General features: G+C 42.0%; 1 protein-coding gene across 1 annotated transcript in view; it reads right to left on the bottom strand.

Moving 5' to 3' along the window:
- Window positions 1-18,010, bottom strand: part of KCNH5 (potassium voltage-gated channel, subfamily H (eag-related), member 5) — a gene marked incomplete at its 5' end in the record, with an annotated part of 40,433 nt that extends 22,423 nt beyond the window's left edge. The window contains 2 exons of the mRNA XM_010286785.1: window positions 13,609-13,737; window positions 17,904-18,010. Coding sequence (XP_010285087.1) covers window positions 13,609-13,737; window positions 17,904-18,010 — 236 coding nt within the window. The remainder of the gene's footprint in view (window positions 1-13,608; window positions 13,738-17,903) is intronic.
- Window positions 18,011-20,515: the final 2,505 nt, after the last annotated feature.

Genomic DNA, 20,515 nt, shown 5'->3' with positions numbered 1-20,515 from the left:
AGGAGGTACAACCCCATGCACCAATATGCTGGGGACCACCCAGCTGGAAAACGACTTAGCAGAAAAGGACCTGGGGGTCCTGGTGGACCAGGCTGAACATGAGCTAGCAATGTGCCTGTGCTGCAGACGGCACATGGTATCCTTGGCTGCATTAGACAAAGTATTGCCAGCCGGTCAAGGAGGGTGATCCTTCCCCTCTACTCAGCACTGTGAGGCCACATCCGGAGTGCTGTGTCCAGTTCTGGGCTACCCAGTACCAGAGAGACATGGACACAGAGAAAGTCCAACAAAGGACCATGAAGATGATTAAGGGACAAGAGCATCTCTCCTCTGAGAAAAGGCTGAGACAGGTGGGACTGCTCAGCCTGTAGAAGTGAAGACTTGCAGGCGGTGGGAGGGAGCAGGTCTTACTAGTGTATATAAAAACCTAAAGGGATGATGCAAAGAGGATGGAGCCAGGCTCTTTCCAGTGGTGCCCAATGAGAGGGCCAGATGCAATGGGCACAAAATGAAATACGGGAGTTTCTGTGTAAATATTAAGAAACACCTTTTTACTGTGATGGTGACAGAGAACTGGCGCAGCTTGCCCAGAGAGGCTGTGGAGTCTCCCTCCTTGGAGATACTTAAAAGCCGTATGGACATGGTCCTGGGCAACTGACTGTAGGAGGGCCTGCTTGAGCAGAAGGGTTAGACAAGATGACCTCCAGAGGCCCCTTCCAACCTCAAACATTCTGTGATTCTGTGACCTTTCTGATGGCTTTCTGATGACTGATGGTTAATGATTCAAGGTTTACTTTATTTTCTGAGGTTTAGGGTACAGTGATTAGATGAGGATTTGGAGAAGAGTCAGGGGCTGGCAACAGTAGGAGATGGCTTCATGCACTCTCTAGAAATCCTTTCCCATGGTGCTTTCACAGGCTGAGATCCCACTCACAGATACGGGGTTTAAAAATGCCTCTCCTCTTATAAAGGCAAAACTGGTAAGAAATCCCTTGTCATCATATAGGCAAGAAACACATCTGTTCTGCATTAACCACAATTACAGAAAGCCTGGGGAAGTTGGGAAAGATGTACCACAAGGAGCTGGAGGAGTACGACACATACCAAACAACAGCAATCCTTTTGCTGTAAAAAGAAAGGAAGAACTATGACGTTTTCAAATACTCCCTTCCTACTTTGGTGAGATCATCAATGTCATCTTGAAAGAAAGAAGCCATACATTTTTTCATTCAGGGTTACCACTCTGCTCATCTGGTCTGACCTCTTCTTTTCACAGGGCAAACCATTTCATCATGTCCTTTCTCCACCAAGAATAAAGCTTTGCTTTGTGCTGGAGCGGACCTTTTGCAAAACCCTTCCAGCCTCATTTAGAGACTTCACATTTTCACATTTCTTTCAGCCCTGTGAAGCCCATCATTCTGGAAGTTGGAGGTACAGAATGCACTAACATTACTTTTTCAACATTATTCTACCTACTCCAATCTATCCATTTGCAATAGTGTAAAAAAGTACCAACTTCTTTTGTTTCCTATTTACAACCCAAGAGAATTTAAAACATAGCAACAGCAAGATGCTGGGGTATGAGTGGGAAGGTGAAAATGTATACAGGCTGCCTCGTGTCTGAAATAATCTGTACAGGGTACATTTCTCAGTTTCTTGACCTTGTTGTAGATTAGATAAGTTCAGAATTATATTTAAAACCAATGTGTATGTTTAAATAGACCAGGAAAAATTTGCATAGCTGCCTACTGCTGTCAATGCTTCTTCAAACGATTCTCTCCTTTCTTTTCCTCTATAGACATGAGACTTGAAAAGAATGATAATTTTATCCCATGTATTAGTGACCGCCTGTCCTCACAGATATTTTCAGTCTGGAAGGAGTAAAAGAGCGGCACAAATAGCAGGTGCAAGAGAGGGGGGAAAAAAACTACTCATGAGAAAAAGCAACACTTCTGATGCTCTCTTCAGCTCAGCTGGATTGCTTCTTTCTTCCACAGCACCACTTGAAAAATAATACCCTGAACTTGCACCATTGCACTCAAATTCTTAGGAACAAAGGCAACATCATCAGATCACACACCAGATCAGGCCAGCAGCTGCTTCTCCTTACAAGAAGTTAAACTGGATATTTCAGAGGAAGAAGTTACCGACCTCAAATGGAAAATTTTACACATAAAATCATTGTTTCCCCTGGTTCTCTAATTACTTTCTCATTCATGGACAAAGCTAGAAGAATTGGTACCCCTGTGTTCTCATGATCCAAAAGAAGGGTCTGTTCTTAAACAGAAGCCTAGCAAAATATGTCCCTGTTCCTATCCATTACTCAAACTAAAATTTTTGCATTCTCAAGAAATTGAAGATGCAGGCTTAACAAGTCCATACAGTTACAGAAACAGGACGTGAAGAAGCATGCTGCTAGACATGAACTAAACTAGTCTCTGCCTTGGCCCAGCTTTAATGCTGTCCTTCCATGCGTGCAACTTTCTTCTTCCCCCATGTGTTTTAGTCACAATTAAACACTTTACAGCTGCAAAATATTCTCTATGTCTCTTGCTCTAATTGCTTGCCAGTTGACAGCCCTCTGACTATGGGACTAACTGAGCCATGTATGACTTGGTGGCGTACTTCACACAACAGCTGAGCCAAAGGTTTTTCTGGAGAGAAAAAAAGGAGTACTGAATTAATTAAAAAAAAAAAGGTATTTCTTTCAAACCTTAGCTGCTACGGCATGAGTTGAAGCTGTTAACATTGTGCCAGGATGCTTAAGGGAGTGCAGGAGCACAGAAGGGAGGTAGGCCAATAGTCAAGCAAAGCAGGCAAAGCGCCTGAACACCTCCTCAGAGGGGGAAAAGCTTGCCAGATGGGTCCAAGATGCTCACTCAGCCACTCCCATGGTTCACACACCACTACAGAAACGATGTGGTGTCTAAGGGAGAAACGGTATTTCCAGCTTTCTTGTCAATGACCACATAGGTTGGGAGGACACCTTGTACAGAGGTAATATAAATTTACTCCCTTAGAACTTGATTCTATCGTCCCTCCATCATCAGAAAGTCCAAACTATGTTATATGAAACCTCTCACTCACTATAGCATGTGCCTTTCCATCAGCTGCTACTCCAACAAGAGTAGTAGTATGCCCACACATCTTTCTTCCCGAGATCCTGAATTGTGTTTTATACTGGACAGCTGGGATGGGAACAGCTCTGCAGCAGCTGCTCCCCTGACAGCTCCACTCCACCGCCACACTCACTGCTTACTCTGTGTTCAGGGACCTTCAGTGAACTGCACTCTTGTATTGTCATAGGGACCTGTCTCCCTGCCCTTCTGGTCACCAACCTCCTTCCCATTAATACACCCTGCAGATCGATACAGTACACAAACACCCTCATCCATCTCCAACATCTGCTCCTCTTCTCTGCTGCCGTCTCTAAGTAAGGAGAAATGTCATCCAGGTGGAAAATGCTGTTGCAGTGTAAGGCAGAGCATAAAAGGGATGTCAGGTAAAAGCTGTCCAAAGAAAGGAGGCTTCCCCAAGCAGAAGTGATGCTGGAGGTGATGGGACACTGCTATCTGGAGAAAAAAACCTTTAAATCCCTCCGATTCCTCTCGAGGTCACAAAGCAGGCAGAGAATTGGTAAAACTCCACCCAAAACCGTGAGGCTCCTGATGGTGCTCCCACCTGCCCCGAGGAGCAGCTCCTGGTGCCCGTCACACACAGACACTCCTGCCAAGGGGCTGGGTCAGACCTGGGCAGTTCCCTCCACCAGGGAGAAGTCCCCACACAGGCACAGGCTAATGAGCAAAAAGGACTCGGGCTCTTTTCCTCCACTATTCCTTAAGCCACCTTACCTGTACAAACGTCAGCAGTCAATAGGCCTACCCATTGCCTTCAAAGATAACAGCAAATATTTTCAAATATAAGTATTTGTAAGTGAGAAAACCCTTCAAATTCTCCCCATAATTTAATTAGGAGGAGACAATTTACAGTCTCTCTTACTGGATTTGTGTACAGGTCCAAATACGGATTTTGCCACCTAGCTAGCAGCCACACTGAAAAAAAAAAAATTAAAACCTCTAGTTCATAAGCTATATTATGTTATTTTAAAGCTAAATTCATACATCAGAGTTTATGAAGAGTTTAAAAAAATCAAGGCGAGATGTTAACGTTCTTCATAGCGCACTTGCTCTGAAAAATCTAGACATGACTAGTTCCCCCTAATAAAACATTAGTGTAGCGCTACTGGGTTGCAATTAACCTTTTTGTCAAGGTTTGTCTGGTCTTAAAAGGATCAGAAATAATGATGTGTTTTAAAATCAGTGTAACAGGGAACTATCCAATATCTTAGACTGCAGTGAAAACACTTGGGTTAAGAATGATATTCGGTGTAAAAAACAACTGCAGAGGGTAATTACAGCAATGCTTGTGTTGATTCCTGCCTGCAGGAGTATAAGGAACACCTCCAGACCATGGAAAGGTTGTTGTTCTCCTCTCACCATGAAGCACGAAACAGGTGACATGCAGGATGCTTAAATAATATATACTCTATGACTTACCCACAAAAGCAAAGAGCTAGCATCACTCAGAGTTAGGCAGTATGGAAATCAATTGATAACATGGCTCATCCTTTTGCATCAATAGTTAGCATCTACAAATCTCAACTGTATCTAGACATTCAGACAGTAAAAATCATTACAATGGCTGGCTGTTTGCTCTTTATTGCAGGTAAAGTATGGCTGAAAGAGCTCATTATCTCTTCAAAAAACTTAATCATCCCGGTTTTGCTTTGTTAGAGAGAGGGCAATAAATGGGATTGCTGAATAAATAGAATAATAGTCAAACAAAGCTCAATCACTCCCATGATGCAGTAAAACTATTTACGGACTGAAGAACCACAGAGTCTATTCAAATGTAATACAAAATATTAGGATAAATTTCTCCATTTGAAATTCTGTGCGTTCCACTGTCTGATAATGCACTGCGCTCCTGGGATAACTGTTACATCTGACCTCTGTTCTTGCTCAGTGTTGTATTCTCAGTTACCATCCACCCACTGCAACTACTAGGGAGCTCAAAAGGGATGAAGAATGAAATGGGTAATCTTGGGCATATCACTTCATCTCTCTGAGCTTCAGTTTCTTCTCCTTAAAATGAAGATAATGCTAATGACCTACTTTGCAAGACATTTTGAGATCTACTGATGAAAAGCGCTAGGATTTATACACCAATAGACTACATTCGGTATACAATGTATTTTTAAATTTAATTCTGACATGGCCATAAATTTACAGTGCACAACTTCTTAAATTACATGTTTCTGCAACTAAAGCTAAAACTTTATACATACACACAGGGCCAGCAAGGTCTTATTTCCCATAAGTATGTAAAAACAAGTGCAAATTTGGGGAATAAAAAAAAACCCAAAAACCTAAGTACTGTACATGTCAGTCTGCCATTTGTTGGAGGACTTTGTCAGATAGCAAAACGGTGCCATTCAATGGTCAAGGAAAATGGACTACACCAGCCAAAGGCTCAAGATCAAAAGGAAGGCAGCTGCTAGAAATTAAAAATCAGTATACAATAAAGCACACAGGGATGGGAAGAAAGAGGGACCAAGTAAGCATGTGAATGAGAAATCATGGCTTATGAGAAAGGACATGGAAAGCTAAAGACATATGGGAAAAATCATTCTCTGGCTAGATTTATTAGAGTATCAATAAATTTTTTTAAGAACTCCCAGAGTACGACCAAAAGGCTTTCTGCACCCATATGCAGAAAGGGCAATCAGGCTGACCCAAGTACTTACAGGTTGCTCAGCTTGATCTCAGTGCCAGGCAAAATGAGAGAAAAGCCGATCGGAGTTTCAGTATGTTTAATAAAAAAGGAAGGGAACATAACGAATGGCTGTCAATATGCAATGATGTAAAATGTCCTACAATGTTAATTTCATTATTTGATAAGAGTATAAATTCGGTTCAGGAAGAGAGCCAAATGCCTTGACAGAACAAGCTGCAAGCCAAACGCAGCGGCCAGCCCGAGCCACAGCATATGCATGATGTACACCGGAGAGGCATGAGCCAGGGCAGCTCCCCGTACCAGTGCTCTCTTACTGGGGCTGGACTGGGCAGCAATGTGGACCATTGACTTGACGATAGCCTCAGCAGCTGCCCCTGTTTTGCCCCCACCTGCAGCCACGGACCTTTCTCCCAACAGTTTCCAAATCTGCACAGCCACAGTCTCATCACATAGCATCCTCATCCTCGTGCTGCATTTGATCACCCAAGAGTCAAATCCTCTTGTACGATAATCTTCACTGAATTGACTCTATGTGACACTCTTGACAAAATATTGAGACTATGCAGTTCAGTAAATTACAGGTTAAATGGATGAAGAACTTGCTACCTGGCAGATATCAAACGAGCAGTGGAAAACAGTAAAAAATTATTAGAGCGCCTTCTAAACCCCAGTGGACAGGTCCCCTTCTATTCAGTGCTTTTCTCTGTGGTTTGAAAGTTATTATAAAATGACTGATAAAGTGCCCAGATGACAGGAAGATTAGAGGAATGCTAAACAGTAGTGAGGACAGTCACGCAGGATGATGTGCTTGATAACTGGGCATGTGCTATTAAAATGTGTTTTAAATGGAAATCAGATATCTAGGCAAAAGCCATGCAAACTGCCTCTCCTGCACAGGAGGGGGGAATGTCCTTAGCAAAGAACAGCTCTGAAAAGGATCCAGAGGTCTTAGGAGATGAGCAATTCAGCATGTGGTTTGCTTTGGCAAAAAGTCACCTACTCCTTGGATATAAAACAGTAAGAGCTAGGCTGGGAGAGGCTGAGCAACCGGCAATGTTGAGGAGTTAGCTGTGAACCCACCTGGCTACAATAATGGCTGCAGAAACTTATTTGGGACCTGGAAGGCTGAAATCCATGCCACCACATCTTCAGCCCTACTGCTGCCAGTGAGCCAGATTAAAGTGCAGCTAGAATGTCTGTGTATCTGCCATCGCCAGACCTCCAAATTCAGGCTAGACAGAGGTTTAAGTAGCTCAACTCATTTACTTCATCAAAAGGAGGTGGAGTAATGACTTGATATATGTGTACGTGCCTTAATGGGACTTTTTTGGTACAGTGGAAAAAATGCATACGAAGATGTCACTGCAAGAAGCCAAAGCCAGCTTAATTTAAATATGACACTTTTTTAAAGCCAGAATTGTAATGAAAAAGCAAGACAAATACGAAGGAATGTGGTGGATCCTCAGTCTCGTCAGACTTCTAAATCAATACTGGGTGTTTGTCTGGAGGGGGTAGTTTAGTTACACGCAAGTTCATGGTTTCAGCAGAGGAGTAACTTAGTAATAGTCTGTGATATACAGATTAGAAGACTCTTACTCTACTATATTTATACTTATTATTTTATATATGGTTTATGAGTGTTCAGTTTTCTGCACAGAAAGTATATCCATCTACAAACAGTTACTGCTTTAAATATCAACTTCCAGTTTAATACAATCTCTCACAGGGTTAGATTTGATTTCAATAGGATTTCTTTTTCATTGCACATTAAAACTCTAGAAATTTAGACAGTTAATGTGCATTGTGGGTTGTTGATGGAGCACACAAAGGCCTCAAAAGGCAATACCAAACTCAGAAATGTACTCGTTATCTGTGAAGGCCACTAAATATCCCTGCATATGGAAAGTCTCTCCTCTTCATCATGGTGGGTCTCTGACAGGGGCAGAAATAAGGCCTCGGGGGGTCACCCATAGGAGCAAGGAAACAGCTACCTCTTCATGACTGTTCAGCCTTTGCGGTGTCTGCTAAAAGTGCCACCAGCATGTCACTGAAGACAATAATGGGGATGCTTGTCCTACAGGAACAGGAGCAAAGCAACTTCGGAAAGCCTTCCTGGTTACTAGCAAGCTGTGCACATCCAAAATGGATGTTTTCAAATATCAAGAGACTATATCTTAGCATCATTCCTTTGAGTTGTCTACTCTTCACACTGGAAGTCCACCTGGTGTCCTGGCAAATGACCACTTCTTTTATCCCTCACAAAGTCCTTTCTCAAGGCGCAGATGTCCCTGGATGCTGCAGTCTACACCCAGGGGAGAACAGAGACATGGAGATGATCTCCTTGGTGCCTGAAGGCACTGGGGGCTGAAACTCTGCAGATCAGAGCAATAGGAAGAAGCACAAGAACAAGTGGGTCTCTATATCACCAACACCCTTGTTAGTATAGGCTTGGAAAAGCGGAATGGAAAGGATATCCAAATTGTGACCTATTAAATTACTGTTATGGATTACTGTCAAGGTGATGTATTCAACGGGGCACAATGTGCTTTAGCTAAAGGTAGAAACCTCATTTTCATGCTCTAATCCCTCCAACCACTTCTTCTATTATCACCAGGATTGATACCCCCTCAAGGAAAAAAGTTTCCGTGTGCAACTAGTTATATATGCTTAATAACTTGCACTTATTAATGATAAAAAAGGATCAGAATTATAGGCTTAGGAAGGATTAGCAAGCATAAGTGCATATTTCTGCAACTACTACACTTTTTATAGCCCTGTCACACTCCAAGATAGAGTTGTATCGTTATATAGAGCTATATAACCGTAAAGAGTTATATCACTGGAAGCATTACAGCATTGTCCCAGACAGTCTTGATTATCAAAGTCTGGCTCTATCAAGTGAAAAAAAACCCAGCTTCAGGATACTGCTGTGCCATCTCCTGATCCCATCTGTTAATCGCACACGGTCCTGAGTTGTAGGGGCCTCATTAAGACAGCTTTGCATCCTAATCCAGCGTCACATCAGTATTCACCAGAACTTCCCAATCACTTCCAGCAGGTGACAAGCCTGATACTTCACACAAAAGAGACTTAAGACAACCAGTGAGAACACTAGCCAAAAAAGTTTCCAAGTTTACCTAGAGGCCACATTTTTTCTTCACTGATCATAACAAAGGAAATAAAGCCATTGCACGACTAGATGAAACTCTACTATTAGCCAAAAAATGCTGGTCTTTTTTTCTATCAAACTTTCAGTTCAATATAATCTACAGCATTCCTGGCTTCAAATATTGTCAACTTTTTAAGTGACCCCATTTGCCCTTCTAATAGTTAGGGTCCAGAAAAATGGCTTCTTTTTTTTTCTGACAAATAAACATGTTTATTACCACTGTGTGTCTTCAGAGGGATTGAAAGTCTTCAGACTTTTTTAAAAGGCCATTGGGTAAAGACAGAATAAAAGCACAGCAAGCCGATAAAAGCATCCAACTGTGATTCTACAATGGTACAAACATAAAAAAGAAGATTCTTTGGGTTTTATTCTCTGGAAGAAAATACATAATATGATCTTTCACATGCTTGTAATGGCCTTCCACCTCTGCTGTGTAAGGCATTTAGCCAGGACACCTGGGGATCTAGCCCTCCACCACCACAAGTAGGACCTATTGCTCGGTACTGAATCCAGATCAGACAAATGTTCATACTACCAAAGAGGAATAGAAGAAGGAAAGAAAGAGACCAGACAAAACATAGCACAGCTCCTTCACTGGAAAATAAGGCATTGTCCCAGAGCCCATCAAGTGCAGCCTTCATCTCCTGCAACACCTCCTGCCCAACAACATCACTAATTCTCACACTTCCTCCACACTGACACCATCCACAGCTCATCCAGCCACTGACTCAGGAGCTGGGGCACTATGATCCATAAGCCAAGTCAATGGCGGGGTGTTCCCCCTACCCTCCACACCACACCGCTGCGGTGGCATCTCCACCCAGGAGTGAACACATGGTGGCTGATGTTTCCTTCCATTATCACCTTCACTGCTTCTACTTGAGATGCTGAGGGGTTCTTCGTGCTGGGGGGGGTTTGGTTGGTTGGTTGGTTGGGGTTTTTTGTTGTTGTTGTTGGGTTTTTTTGGGGGTTTTTGTTTTGTTTTTTTTTTTACACTTTTACATGGTTAGACACTTTTTTAGTAGTTTCCCATTTACAAGGACATAACAGTATGTTGGGTCACTGTTACATTGCTATACATCATAGGTCTCCTGCACACCACTCAGCAGTAATAGATACCAGCATGGGTAACAAGAAAACAAGTCAGTCAAATCTTTAGTCTCAAACTTCCTGTTTTCCTCTCAGAAAACAAGGTTTTTGATGTCTGCCACTATATTTTATTAAAGGCAGGCAGCTTTTAAATACCCCTTTTCTCCAGTCTTGCTTTCAGTCCAGTAAATTTCAATGGTTTTCTGGACTGCAACAAATTCATAGTCTCCTGGGTGACCCGGAAAAATTTTTCATTACCTTTACTCCCTCCTGCAAGCAAAGTCCCCTCCTCCTCCTCCTCCTCCTCCGCCCCTCCCTGACAGCATTAACAGGCAGCGGACCGTCAGCACACGAGTAAGCAGAAAGACACAGCACCTGCCGCAGTGGCCCAGAGCTCTCTAACTCCCCTTGCTCGCGCAGGGCTAGTCCCCGAGATGTCAGCGACATTTTTTGTACCGAGCCTGTAAACGAGCATGTTTTTGAGCCTGTATTGGACAAAAAAATCTCACCTCTCCCTTGCAATCTTCTTTGTAGTAAGACAACGATTTTCTTTTATTCGTATGTCCTGTTTTCACAAATACGACAAGCTCCTCAACACTTCTGAGCATTCCCTGCATCCTCAGGACTGGGGTACCATTACCAGTCCCCCAAAACTGCAGCTGCCCGCGCAAGGTCTGCCCAAGATGCTGAGTGTGCCGCAGCCACCGCAAGCACATCTGGCAAACCCAACCATTTATTTCCAGGAGCCAGGACACACAGAGGCCCTGCAGTGTAGATAGCAGATACACCCATTGTTATGATTTAAATACCAAATCCTCGTACCTTGTAGGAGCGTGATATACTGAAGCTTCACAACAAAGCAACATACCTTCGAACAGTGCAGAATATATTGGTACGGAGAGATTATTGCATAATGGCATCAATATTTTATTTCTCTTGAATTTTTTATCTCAAATTTACTGCTCCCATAAGTAATAGACAGTAACTCATCTGCACCATAGTTACTTATGTATTATGTATTGCATGATCCTGTCAGAAAAATCCTTCTTTTAAAAAGAAAAAAAAATAGCCCTTTCAATGACAAATCCCAGCACTCAAAAGCAGTATTTTACTGAAATGTTTTTTACAAAAGTTTAAAAACTCTCCACTAAATTGTAATGTATATGTTTATCAATCTCATAATTCAAAAAGAAAGTGGCCTGACAGCTTCTAAGCACATTGTAATGTTATCTGCAAGGACAATGAATTATGCATCTCTCATAGCACTACGTCTGACAAAACAACACTGTAATCCCGGTGCTGTGGGACCCTGCAGATCCACCCAATTGAGACACAGAGGGTAGTGCAACACTGCTCTTTTCCCATCCTTGTAGTAAAATGGTGAAAATATTTCCATTTTCTTTTAATATGAAGAATATAAAAGACAAGCTTTAATTTATGCACAAAGAGAAGAAAAAATCAGGTCAATGGTTTGTAATTATGGAGCTTGTTGGATGTATTGATCAATGCTAATCAATGCTCTGATCAAATCACCCTGAGCAAATTCTTAAGACTCCTATCATATGCCTTAAAGGCACTTGAGAGATGTGGCTGTACTGCCTCTGCAGTGCTTTGGGTTTTTTTAAAGTATGACTTTGACAGAAGTAAGTGCTCTTTAAACATGCAGTCAAACCTCCCTGGCTGCTGACAACAATATTTTGTTCATAGTTAATACCTGGCATTTTAACTAATGGTACTCTTCACTGGAGAACAGCAATACACAAGTTAGGCAATTCACAGCTATTGCTCTTTCCCACAGGAACATATATTGTTCCTATAGAATCATCTATAATGGATGACAAATGTATTTTGCTGCTCCTTAGCCACAAGACGGGGAAGGGAAGAGCTCTGCCCCCTCCCCAGGGAAGGCTGCAGATTACTAATCTCCCAGGCTGAGAATCCAAAGAGGGCAACATTCATCATTTCTGCATTGGGAGCCACCTTCAATACATTTTCCTTGTCCTGCTGCAGCCACACACTCCTCCGTGCAACCACGTACTGCAGAAAGTGGGGCAGAGTCGGTGAAAGGAGGGAGTTTCAGGGGCTGGTTCCACGTGAGATACATCTTGGTGTCCCCAGAAAGCATCAAATAGGAAATCCCACAAGAGAATCCTTGCAAAGACTGGCTCTTTCTTTGATGATCTTCGCTCCCACTACATATTATATACACTGCAGCAAGGAGCCAGTCCCATGCATTCAGACCTACATAACTGAAGTCCTTTCAATTAACTGGCTTTTCTCCTAAAAATTTGAGATTATTTCCAGGCAGAAGAATTCCACATCATGGGGCTGAAAGCGAAATACAGGAACATTTGCACGTTGCTAACTAAATTGTAGAGGCAGTAAAGCTTATGATGGCTGAGAAGATATTCCTATATCAGTATCTTATAACTTTACAGACAATACTCTAGACAAAAAAATTCTCGTATTTGGCGTTAGCCCAAAGAGAGGCCTTTCGTTTTATTTTAAGTCTGCCTTTACAAATCCACTTTTCAGTTATCAAAACACATATAATAAGTGTTATCTAGATCATAAGAAATTAGTTTAAATCCTGTTTGCATTCAAATGACACCAAGTTTTTTCTAAAAATGACAGCTTAGAGCACACACGGCTCTCTCAGAAATCAAGCCTTCTCAAGCATGAAGAGGAAAATATAGCAAGGAATTAATCATCAGAAGGCAACTTCCAAGAGAAGACAGGATGTGGACGCTGTAGCATAAATGCCCTTCTTTATGTAAGCACGCATTATCTTACCCAGAGCAACACACGTATGAACCGACGCAAGACACGCACGTCCTATAAGCAAAGCAGAGGATGCTGCTGGGTCCCCTGCGCTTTCCCCCACCAATTCTCTCTTGCGCAAGGCTGCGGGTCTGGCCACGAGTTGTTAGGTGATAAGATCATGGCACATCTCAACAAACACCATCACCGGCAGCTGTTAAATAACAAGTATAATGTCCAGTGCCATGCAGTCATCGTTGCTGGCCAGTAATAAAGGACCCAAATGGGCTGGTTTTTTGGCATTTCATCTCCAAGAGGGAGAAAAGGAGGAAATATCAACATCTCAGCATAAAGGGGCTGAAATTATTTTTGCTAAAAAGAAGATACCAGCCCCTTAGGAGAAAGGTCTCCCAAAACAACACAGCATTAAAATGACTCAAAAACTATGTAATTTTTAGCAAATGCCAGCTAAAAAAAAAAAAAAAGAAAAAAAGTAGTGAAAAAGTAGTGAAATTACAAAGATGATGTAAGAATGATGTAAGAAAGGAATATTGTTAGGGAAATTGTTGTTAGGGAATTGTTGCAAAATGTTGTTAGGGAATTTCCACCCATGGTGATTTATCTTTTATTTTTAAGCAATAATTTAGGAGAGTGGCATCGAAAGTCTGACAGGTCACAAAATATTTCCTGAATTCAAAACACAGATCACAGGCATGATATGTGTCTGTCACAGGACTGAGCTCAAGCATGTAGTTTATCATTTACCAAAGAAAAATACTGGATTTCGTATTTACCTTTTGTTGAATCATCTTCAATTGGTTGTTTGAATAAAGTGATATCCTTAAAAGTGCACAGGAACAAAACCACTTTTTCATGCTCGTTTCTTATGGGTGCGATTTGCATGTAGAACCAAACTGGGGTTCCTGAAGCAAAGAAAAACGTGACATTGGACTGTGGTGTAGCACACACTTTCCCCAGCCCGCACACAGAATATTCATCATTTATATAACAACACACACGTTAGTTTAGGACCATATCTAGATATTTCTACATCTTCCAGATCTTTTAGTTTTACCTCCCCAAAGAAAAACAACATATTCCTGTTTTTAAAAATCCATTAATATGGGGAAATGTTACCAATTTAATTAGCTGATAAGCAGAGACAGGAGGCTATATAAATCTCCATTCTGAAATAAAATATATGATTCTTCTTCTCTTGCTCTTGTTTTTTCCCAGCATCTCTCACAAACTTAGTATCTGCAGGGTAGGCATGTAAGAAAAAATGGATGGATGGTATCTTTGATTCCTTCTTCACATAATATAGAGCTATCAAATCCAAAACTATTGGAGTATACTGTCAAATGCTACAAATTTGATGCTACTCCATTATTTAAGAGGACCTGAGCTAATCCAGACATTGACTGTAAATGTCCTATCAGGACAAACCAGGAGATTCAATTCGCTTTCTGTGTTTCAGGTCATACCCTCCACCTCCTCACTGACCTGCCCAGTGGAACACTCTTCCACTGCAGTTATGTCTAGTTAGCTTTTGAAATAAATAAAAAATAATTTTCAAATGCTACCACTCATCAAATAAACAGCCAAAAAGATGCCTACAGTGCCGGAGTGGTTAGCGTAGCTTTTGGAAAGTCATTGCACAGTGCTCCTGCAGGTGCTCGGGAGCTGAAACTGGTCTCGTTTCCTCCTAGGCTGAAAGGCACGTGGCACTGCCCTATGTACATGCAGGTCTGCTCTGTAAGGGGTGAAATCCTAAAAGACTTTAAGCAATTTGCTTACAAACAACTTATTCACCTGCAGGGACGTGAATGTCAGAGATGCTTTCTGTCCAGCAAAGCTCCATGCCCACAGCCATGTCCCCTCCTTCCCAAACTTGCACCTACACACACCGCACTATAAATGCCTTCACAGCCAGCTAATTAGGTGTGGGATTTGATGTGCTTTCAGCCAGTTGACATAATGGCTTTTCTCCCGAGCTGCCTGACTGCCAGTCTGGCAGCTGACACATTGAGACAAGCCGCTTGCCCACTGTTATCCCACGGGCACCACCGGCCCCTCCAAATCTCCTCTAATGCACCATGTCTAGGAGCTGTGCCAGAAACTGCAGGATAGATGCCCAGAGGGCAATGAAACCCATTTGGACTAGGACTACTGTGGTGAAGGTTAAAATCCACACGGATTTATGACAAAAATCAGCATTGATGAGCCAGGATTAAACCAGTAACTGACCAGCAGCAAACTGGAGAAGTAGAAGAGATGAGGGACTGCTTTTTGTGATAATTCCAATGCCATTATGCTGATTACTTGATTATCTCAATTCCCAGTTGCTAACCCAAGATAAAAGACTCTTTTCATAACTTCTAAAAAAGAGCGCTGCAGCTCTCTGGAGTAATACTGTACTTGCACTTATACCTGGCAACTCATTGGCACCCTTTGAAAAGCTCTGAAAGTGAGTAGGCAAAATAACCTGTACGACAGCACTGATAAAAATCAAAGGCAGAGGCATCTGTATGGATGCTGCCGGAGAACATCAGCTCTTAAAGATCATCTCTGTGCCTAATGAAAGAAAGATGGGAAAGCAACCTGAGAAATCTCAAAAATCTCCCTCTGCCAAAAGCATAAAGGAATGGGTGAAAAAGAAAAGGTTGTTCCACATAATCAAAAATACACAGCACCTCTGATCTTACAGTTTTAAAATGTGGGCAGCAGGGTGCTCTGAGAGCACTGCAAGCTCCATGCAGGAGACAGGCAATAGGCAGGGTCTCTACAGGTGATAAACAGAAGCCCTTCCACAGAGTAACTGTTTACATTCTGCAGAAGTATATTCATTCATACCAACAGATACTATTCTTTATTTCTTTATCTGCCCCAATATTAAGCCTGAAGGATAAAAAGCATAAGCAGGCAGTTTCTTGAAGAATCCTCTTCTGCAAGGCTCAGAGTATGACAAATGGAAGCAAACCCTGGGCAAACCAGATGCTGAACTGGAGCCAAAAGGTGAGCCTATTAGTGTTAGTATGAGGTTGAAGTTCTGGGCTTCAGCTGATGGAGAAGGAAGCTGGCAATTGATGTTACGGATGGGAACTGGCTCAAGCCTGAAAAGAAATATGAGGACTTTTCTATGAAGTCCTTCTGTAATCCTGCATAACTTATGGAAAGTATAGGCTTGGAGATCTGGGCAAAGGTGAAGATTTTATTAAGGCAACTGCAGCTCAATAAATCTCTGAAGCATCATCAAGCTCCAGCAGGCAATCCACAACCCAAAGCAAAAAGCAACTGGCTTATCACAGAAAAGTCACCAAGAGAAGGCTTTCCTCTTTTTATACTTAAATAAAAAATAGAAAGGAATTTAGTTCAGGACGGGCCCGTGCTAGAGCAAGAGCTGCCAGCCCAATTCATAAGAGAAGCCAGGGTCGGGGAGAGCGCTGGGTCTCTGGGATCCTCTTGAGAAACCACATGGACATAGGGCATGGTGGTGCTGGGCACCACCACCTGCAAAGATACTCAACACAAGTCTGTCCTGGGAAATTGCCCTAATGCGAGGGGATGTCCAGATGACCTGCACAAGAAACAGGTAGAGAAGCAGAAAATCTAGAGAACAGACACATCCATATGCTGAGGAACCAAAAAGAGGTCATTTGGAGGGCTCTCCTGGGCACCTGCAGAAACAGCTGGACTTCATAGCCGCTCTTGCTTCTCTTTTTAATTAAAGTGTTGACTAAAATGCTTTGAAGCAGGCAGAACTGGAGAAATCTAAAGACATTTCTCACTGTTTAAGTACACGTACAGGAAGATTTAGTCTAAAAAGGGAAAGTGGAAATAAAACATGTGAGTTTATTTCGAGAACACAAGGTATCCAGGATGCTCTCTCCAATGTCACGAAAGGTTTATGTGAGTCTGCAGTGAAATGGGGCAGCATGCACAGCTAGCTCTTTCCCGAGGCACACCATTACCTTTCCTCAGCCACGACATGCAGAGGAAACCTCCAGCCTCACCCCGGCAAGGTGCTCCATGCCAGCATCGAAGTCCACCCACGGGGGAACGTGGCCTCAGCTACTGGGCTCCAGGCAGCTGAACCAAGGGGGAAAGCTCCCTGACCCCACAGGAGCTGCATCCTGTACTGGGCAAGGAAAGCCAAACTGACGAAAACATCTCTGTCAAGATTGCTCTTGGCTTGTGTTTGACACCGACCCAGTCAACTAGACTTGGTCTGCTCAGAGGAACCAGCTTTTCTGGAGCACGTTTCATCTGACAGTTTTGGCTTTCTACCTTGGCTTGTGCCAGTGGAGGAGGCTGCTCATCTCCACTGACAACAGCTGGAATTTCAACCACCAGCCCAGGAGAGATGTCCACACTGCACAAGCCCAGCGTGAGACCACACAACAGTGCGGGTTTTGCTTAGTATGTGCTGTAACGTTGATAAGCCAGAAGTACTACCCACATACGTGGCAGGACAGAAAATGTCCCTGGAGTGACTCATGGTTAAGACAAACTGAAGAAAATCTTCCCTGATTCTGGCAACCTTCTGTAAACCCAATGCCACCAAGAGGAAGGGACTTAGGTCCTACATCTCATTAAGTTACAAAATTCCCTGGTTTTCTAATTAATCCCATGGGCTATGCACCAAATTTAGTACTCTCACTAGAGCTCATACGTGTTGGTTTATGCACCGCAGAGGCACTGCTGGGAGCATCCACTCATGGCAACCATGGTCTGGGTTCTCACTTGTGGAGACATGAGGGTGTTTCCTGAGGGATGTGGGGGGACCTCATTCAGGATTTCTTTTCCCTTAACCCAGTCAGTTTCCCTTCAGGGAAACAATCCTCAAAACTAAATATATTTTGGAAAGAAGGAGTCAGACTAGAGACAGCAGGGAACAACTATTCTAGGCAATCCGAACATTCATCCTGAAAAAAGAGCTCCTTTCTTGAGCTGTGGCGACCAAAATACCCATTTCTTCTCCAAAGAGTGCCCCAAATTTACCCATACATCTAAATGAAAATTTATTTTAGTCTATTATATACTTTAAATATGCATTATCACTCCCAACACCACACACAAATATACATACTGTTTTTCTTGTAGAGGAGAATTTCAAAGCAGTTTGACTCATAGTTGTCGAAAGTCTGTCTGACTTTTTCAATGGTCTTCTTGTCTGTCAGTTCACCATACATAAAACTGAAAAAGAAAAAATGTTTGTCTTTTTTTCTATACAAAGCAACAACTTTGTTAGTTACCTTAAATGGCATAAGCATTGCCAATGCTATTAACTGTCATTGAAAGTTTATCATTATGATTATTATCAAATTATGATTTACACATCATTTAAATATTTAGAGTGTCACAAGGAAACCTACAATAGTGAGTAACCATGACCACCTTTTTACTGTAAATGACAGCAAATAAATCTACCATAATGTTTCATTAAGTGCTTTTCTGAGCATACCTTTAAGGATATATGGTTAGAAAAAGAGCTGATAGTCTATAAAACCATTATTGCCACAGCTGCAGGCCATGAGAATATTGCTGTCAAAACAGAGAAAACTGAACAAAACCTCTAAAACCTCCCAAATTTTGTTCAATTCTCTCGAAAAGGCTTCTGGAGGAGGAATGGAAGCTACTACAGGTAAAGGCTGTTGGTTGAATCAACGGCTACATATCTAATCTTGTCAAGATGCACCTGGGACAATAAGATAATTGGAATCCTTTTACTAAATATCAATTACAAAAGGAGGGAGGATTTAACCACTAAGAAGTGATGACTGACATTCTCTGAAAATTCAGCACAGAAAGCAAGTGTATGAGTCGTGTCAGTATAGCTACGTCTGCACTACTACCAAACAGAACCAAATTCACCCTAATTTTCCTTGTTGTAGGCTGGCTTTTCTTTAATATTTCAGTGAAAATATGGAAAAACATTAAAACGCTTTTGGAGACTCATCCTTCTCCAAACTGAGAATATAAAAATGTAATTCTAACTCTGCAATTTCTTGCCACTTGACCATCTCATCTTTGCATTCTTTTCCAGGTCAGACTTTCAGCTGGTGTAAGCAAACCCAAACCCCTGACCTTACTTTTGAAAGCCTTTGTAAGGAAACAGCCAGGCTTTCATTGCCATTCTTCCCTGGATTAAAAATCAGCGAAGTCCACTCTGTGCAATTTCCCAGTTACGGAACTGAAGGAAACTTGAACATGGGATAAAAGCTTTCAGACACTTGGATGAATATACTTTTAATTGATCAGACTTTTTTTTTTTTTTTTCATTTTCTTTGTTCGCAAACAGTTGCGCTTCAGCTGAAACCTACAACAAACAACCCTGAGAATATGAAAGAGAAGAGAAAAGCTATCAGTGCCTCTGTGGTTTCACTGCAGCTTCTCTTTTATTGATCAACAGACCTCCAAAGGTTCAATAAACATTTCTTTTATGTCTACAGTTCTGAAAGAAACAATAAAACAGCATAGTGGTTAGTGACTCGACAAGCATTAAAACACTCAATGAGGCCAGACCATGAATCTTTTCTGTACACAGCCAACCAAGGGAGGTAACGGGGCAGCTCCCAGCGCAAGGTGCTGCCCAGCATGGGTGACAGAGGCAGATGTGGGGCATCAGAGTAACTACAACATCTGTACGCCACAGGCGCTTCTTCACCGGTAAGACAAGGAGAGCTATTGATAAATGACAGTGTTGTAACTCGTACCTTTGGGACAGCAACGTAACGGAGATGCCACCACGGTGACTGACATCGGGAAATGGTTTTACCAGGGCACAAGCCTGTGTTAAGGTACTGCTTACCATTAACATACGCGGCCGTCTTTAGGAAATGCAAAACACAACCTACTGCTCGTTTTCAAATGACTTGCCTTTCTTTCCCGAGTTCAGCTGATAACCTTTTATATATTTATATGTGAGATGACAACAAAGAGGGTTTGATTTTTTTTTTAAATCTATGCCTTTTTTAATGCACTAATGAGGTAAAGCAGATTGCTCTCCTGTGTGCAAGACAAAATAAGAGCTGGTAGTTTTCACACACCCTGTTGTGCAACTGACTTCTCTTTATTTTTTCCTTGATATTTAAAACAATGTTTCTCTTAGTCCTGAAGAAAAAATAACAAGAATTTGTCAAAGTGCTTGACTTTACATGGCTTGTAATACAGACAGTCATCATTAATTAGCATTAAAATGACAAATTGTACTTGGCGTTCTGAGTGGTGGACGATACCAGTTAGTGCTGCTGAATACAATCAATCAACTTTATATTTTAAATACAAGGCAGCTTATTATTGCAGTAAACCTGAACTACTCAAATCTTACATTATTTTCACATATATAAAGACATTGGTTCTCTTGGAATAGGCTTGTGGAATAATAAAAACATTTTTCAGAAGGCGATTTTTAACAGCACCAAAGAAACCTCAAAGCCACTCACTGTATAAGTTATATAAGATCTTTGCTTATCACAGATTTAATTTAGTCTGCCCTATTTTGTACACATGGAGGGACTCCTACTTCTTCAGTCAATCACTCTGTCTTTTTCTGCCTCATGTTTTCTGTTATTTAGTGCTTGTCGAGTGCCTTCAGTGCAAACTGTACAAGACATAAATATCAAAACCACCCTGCAGGGTAAGCAAAGCCAAGCCTGGAGCAAATGCCAAGTGTAAAATGCCAGAGAGGTCTACTAACCA

The sequence above is a fragment of the Phaethon lepturus genome, unplaced genomic scaffold, assembly GCF_000687285.1.
Source record: "Phaethon lepturus isolate BGI_N335 unplaced genomic scaffold, ASM68728v1 scaffold12025, whole genome shotgun sequence".
Taxonomy (NCBI): domain Eukaryota; kingdom Metazoa; phylum Chordata; class Aves; order Phaethontiformes; family Phaethontidae; genus Phaethon; species Phaethon lepturus.
This window is presented reverse-complemented; position numbering and strand designations above follow the sequence as displayed.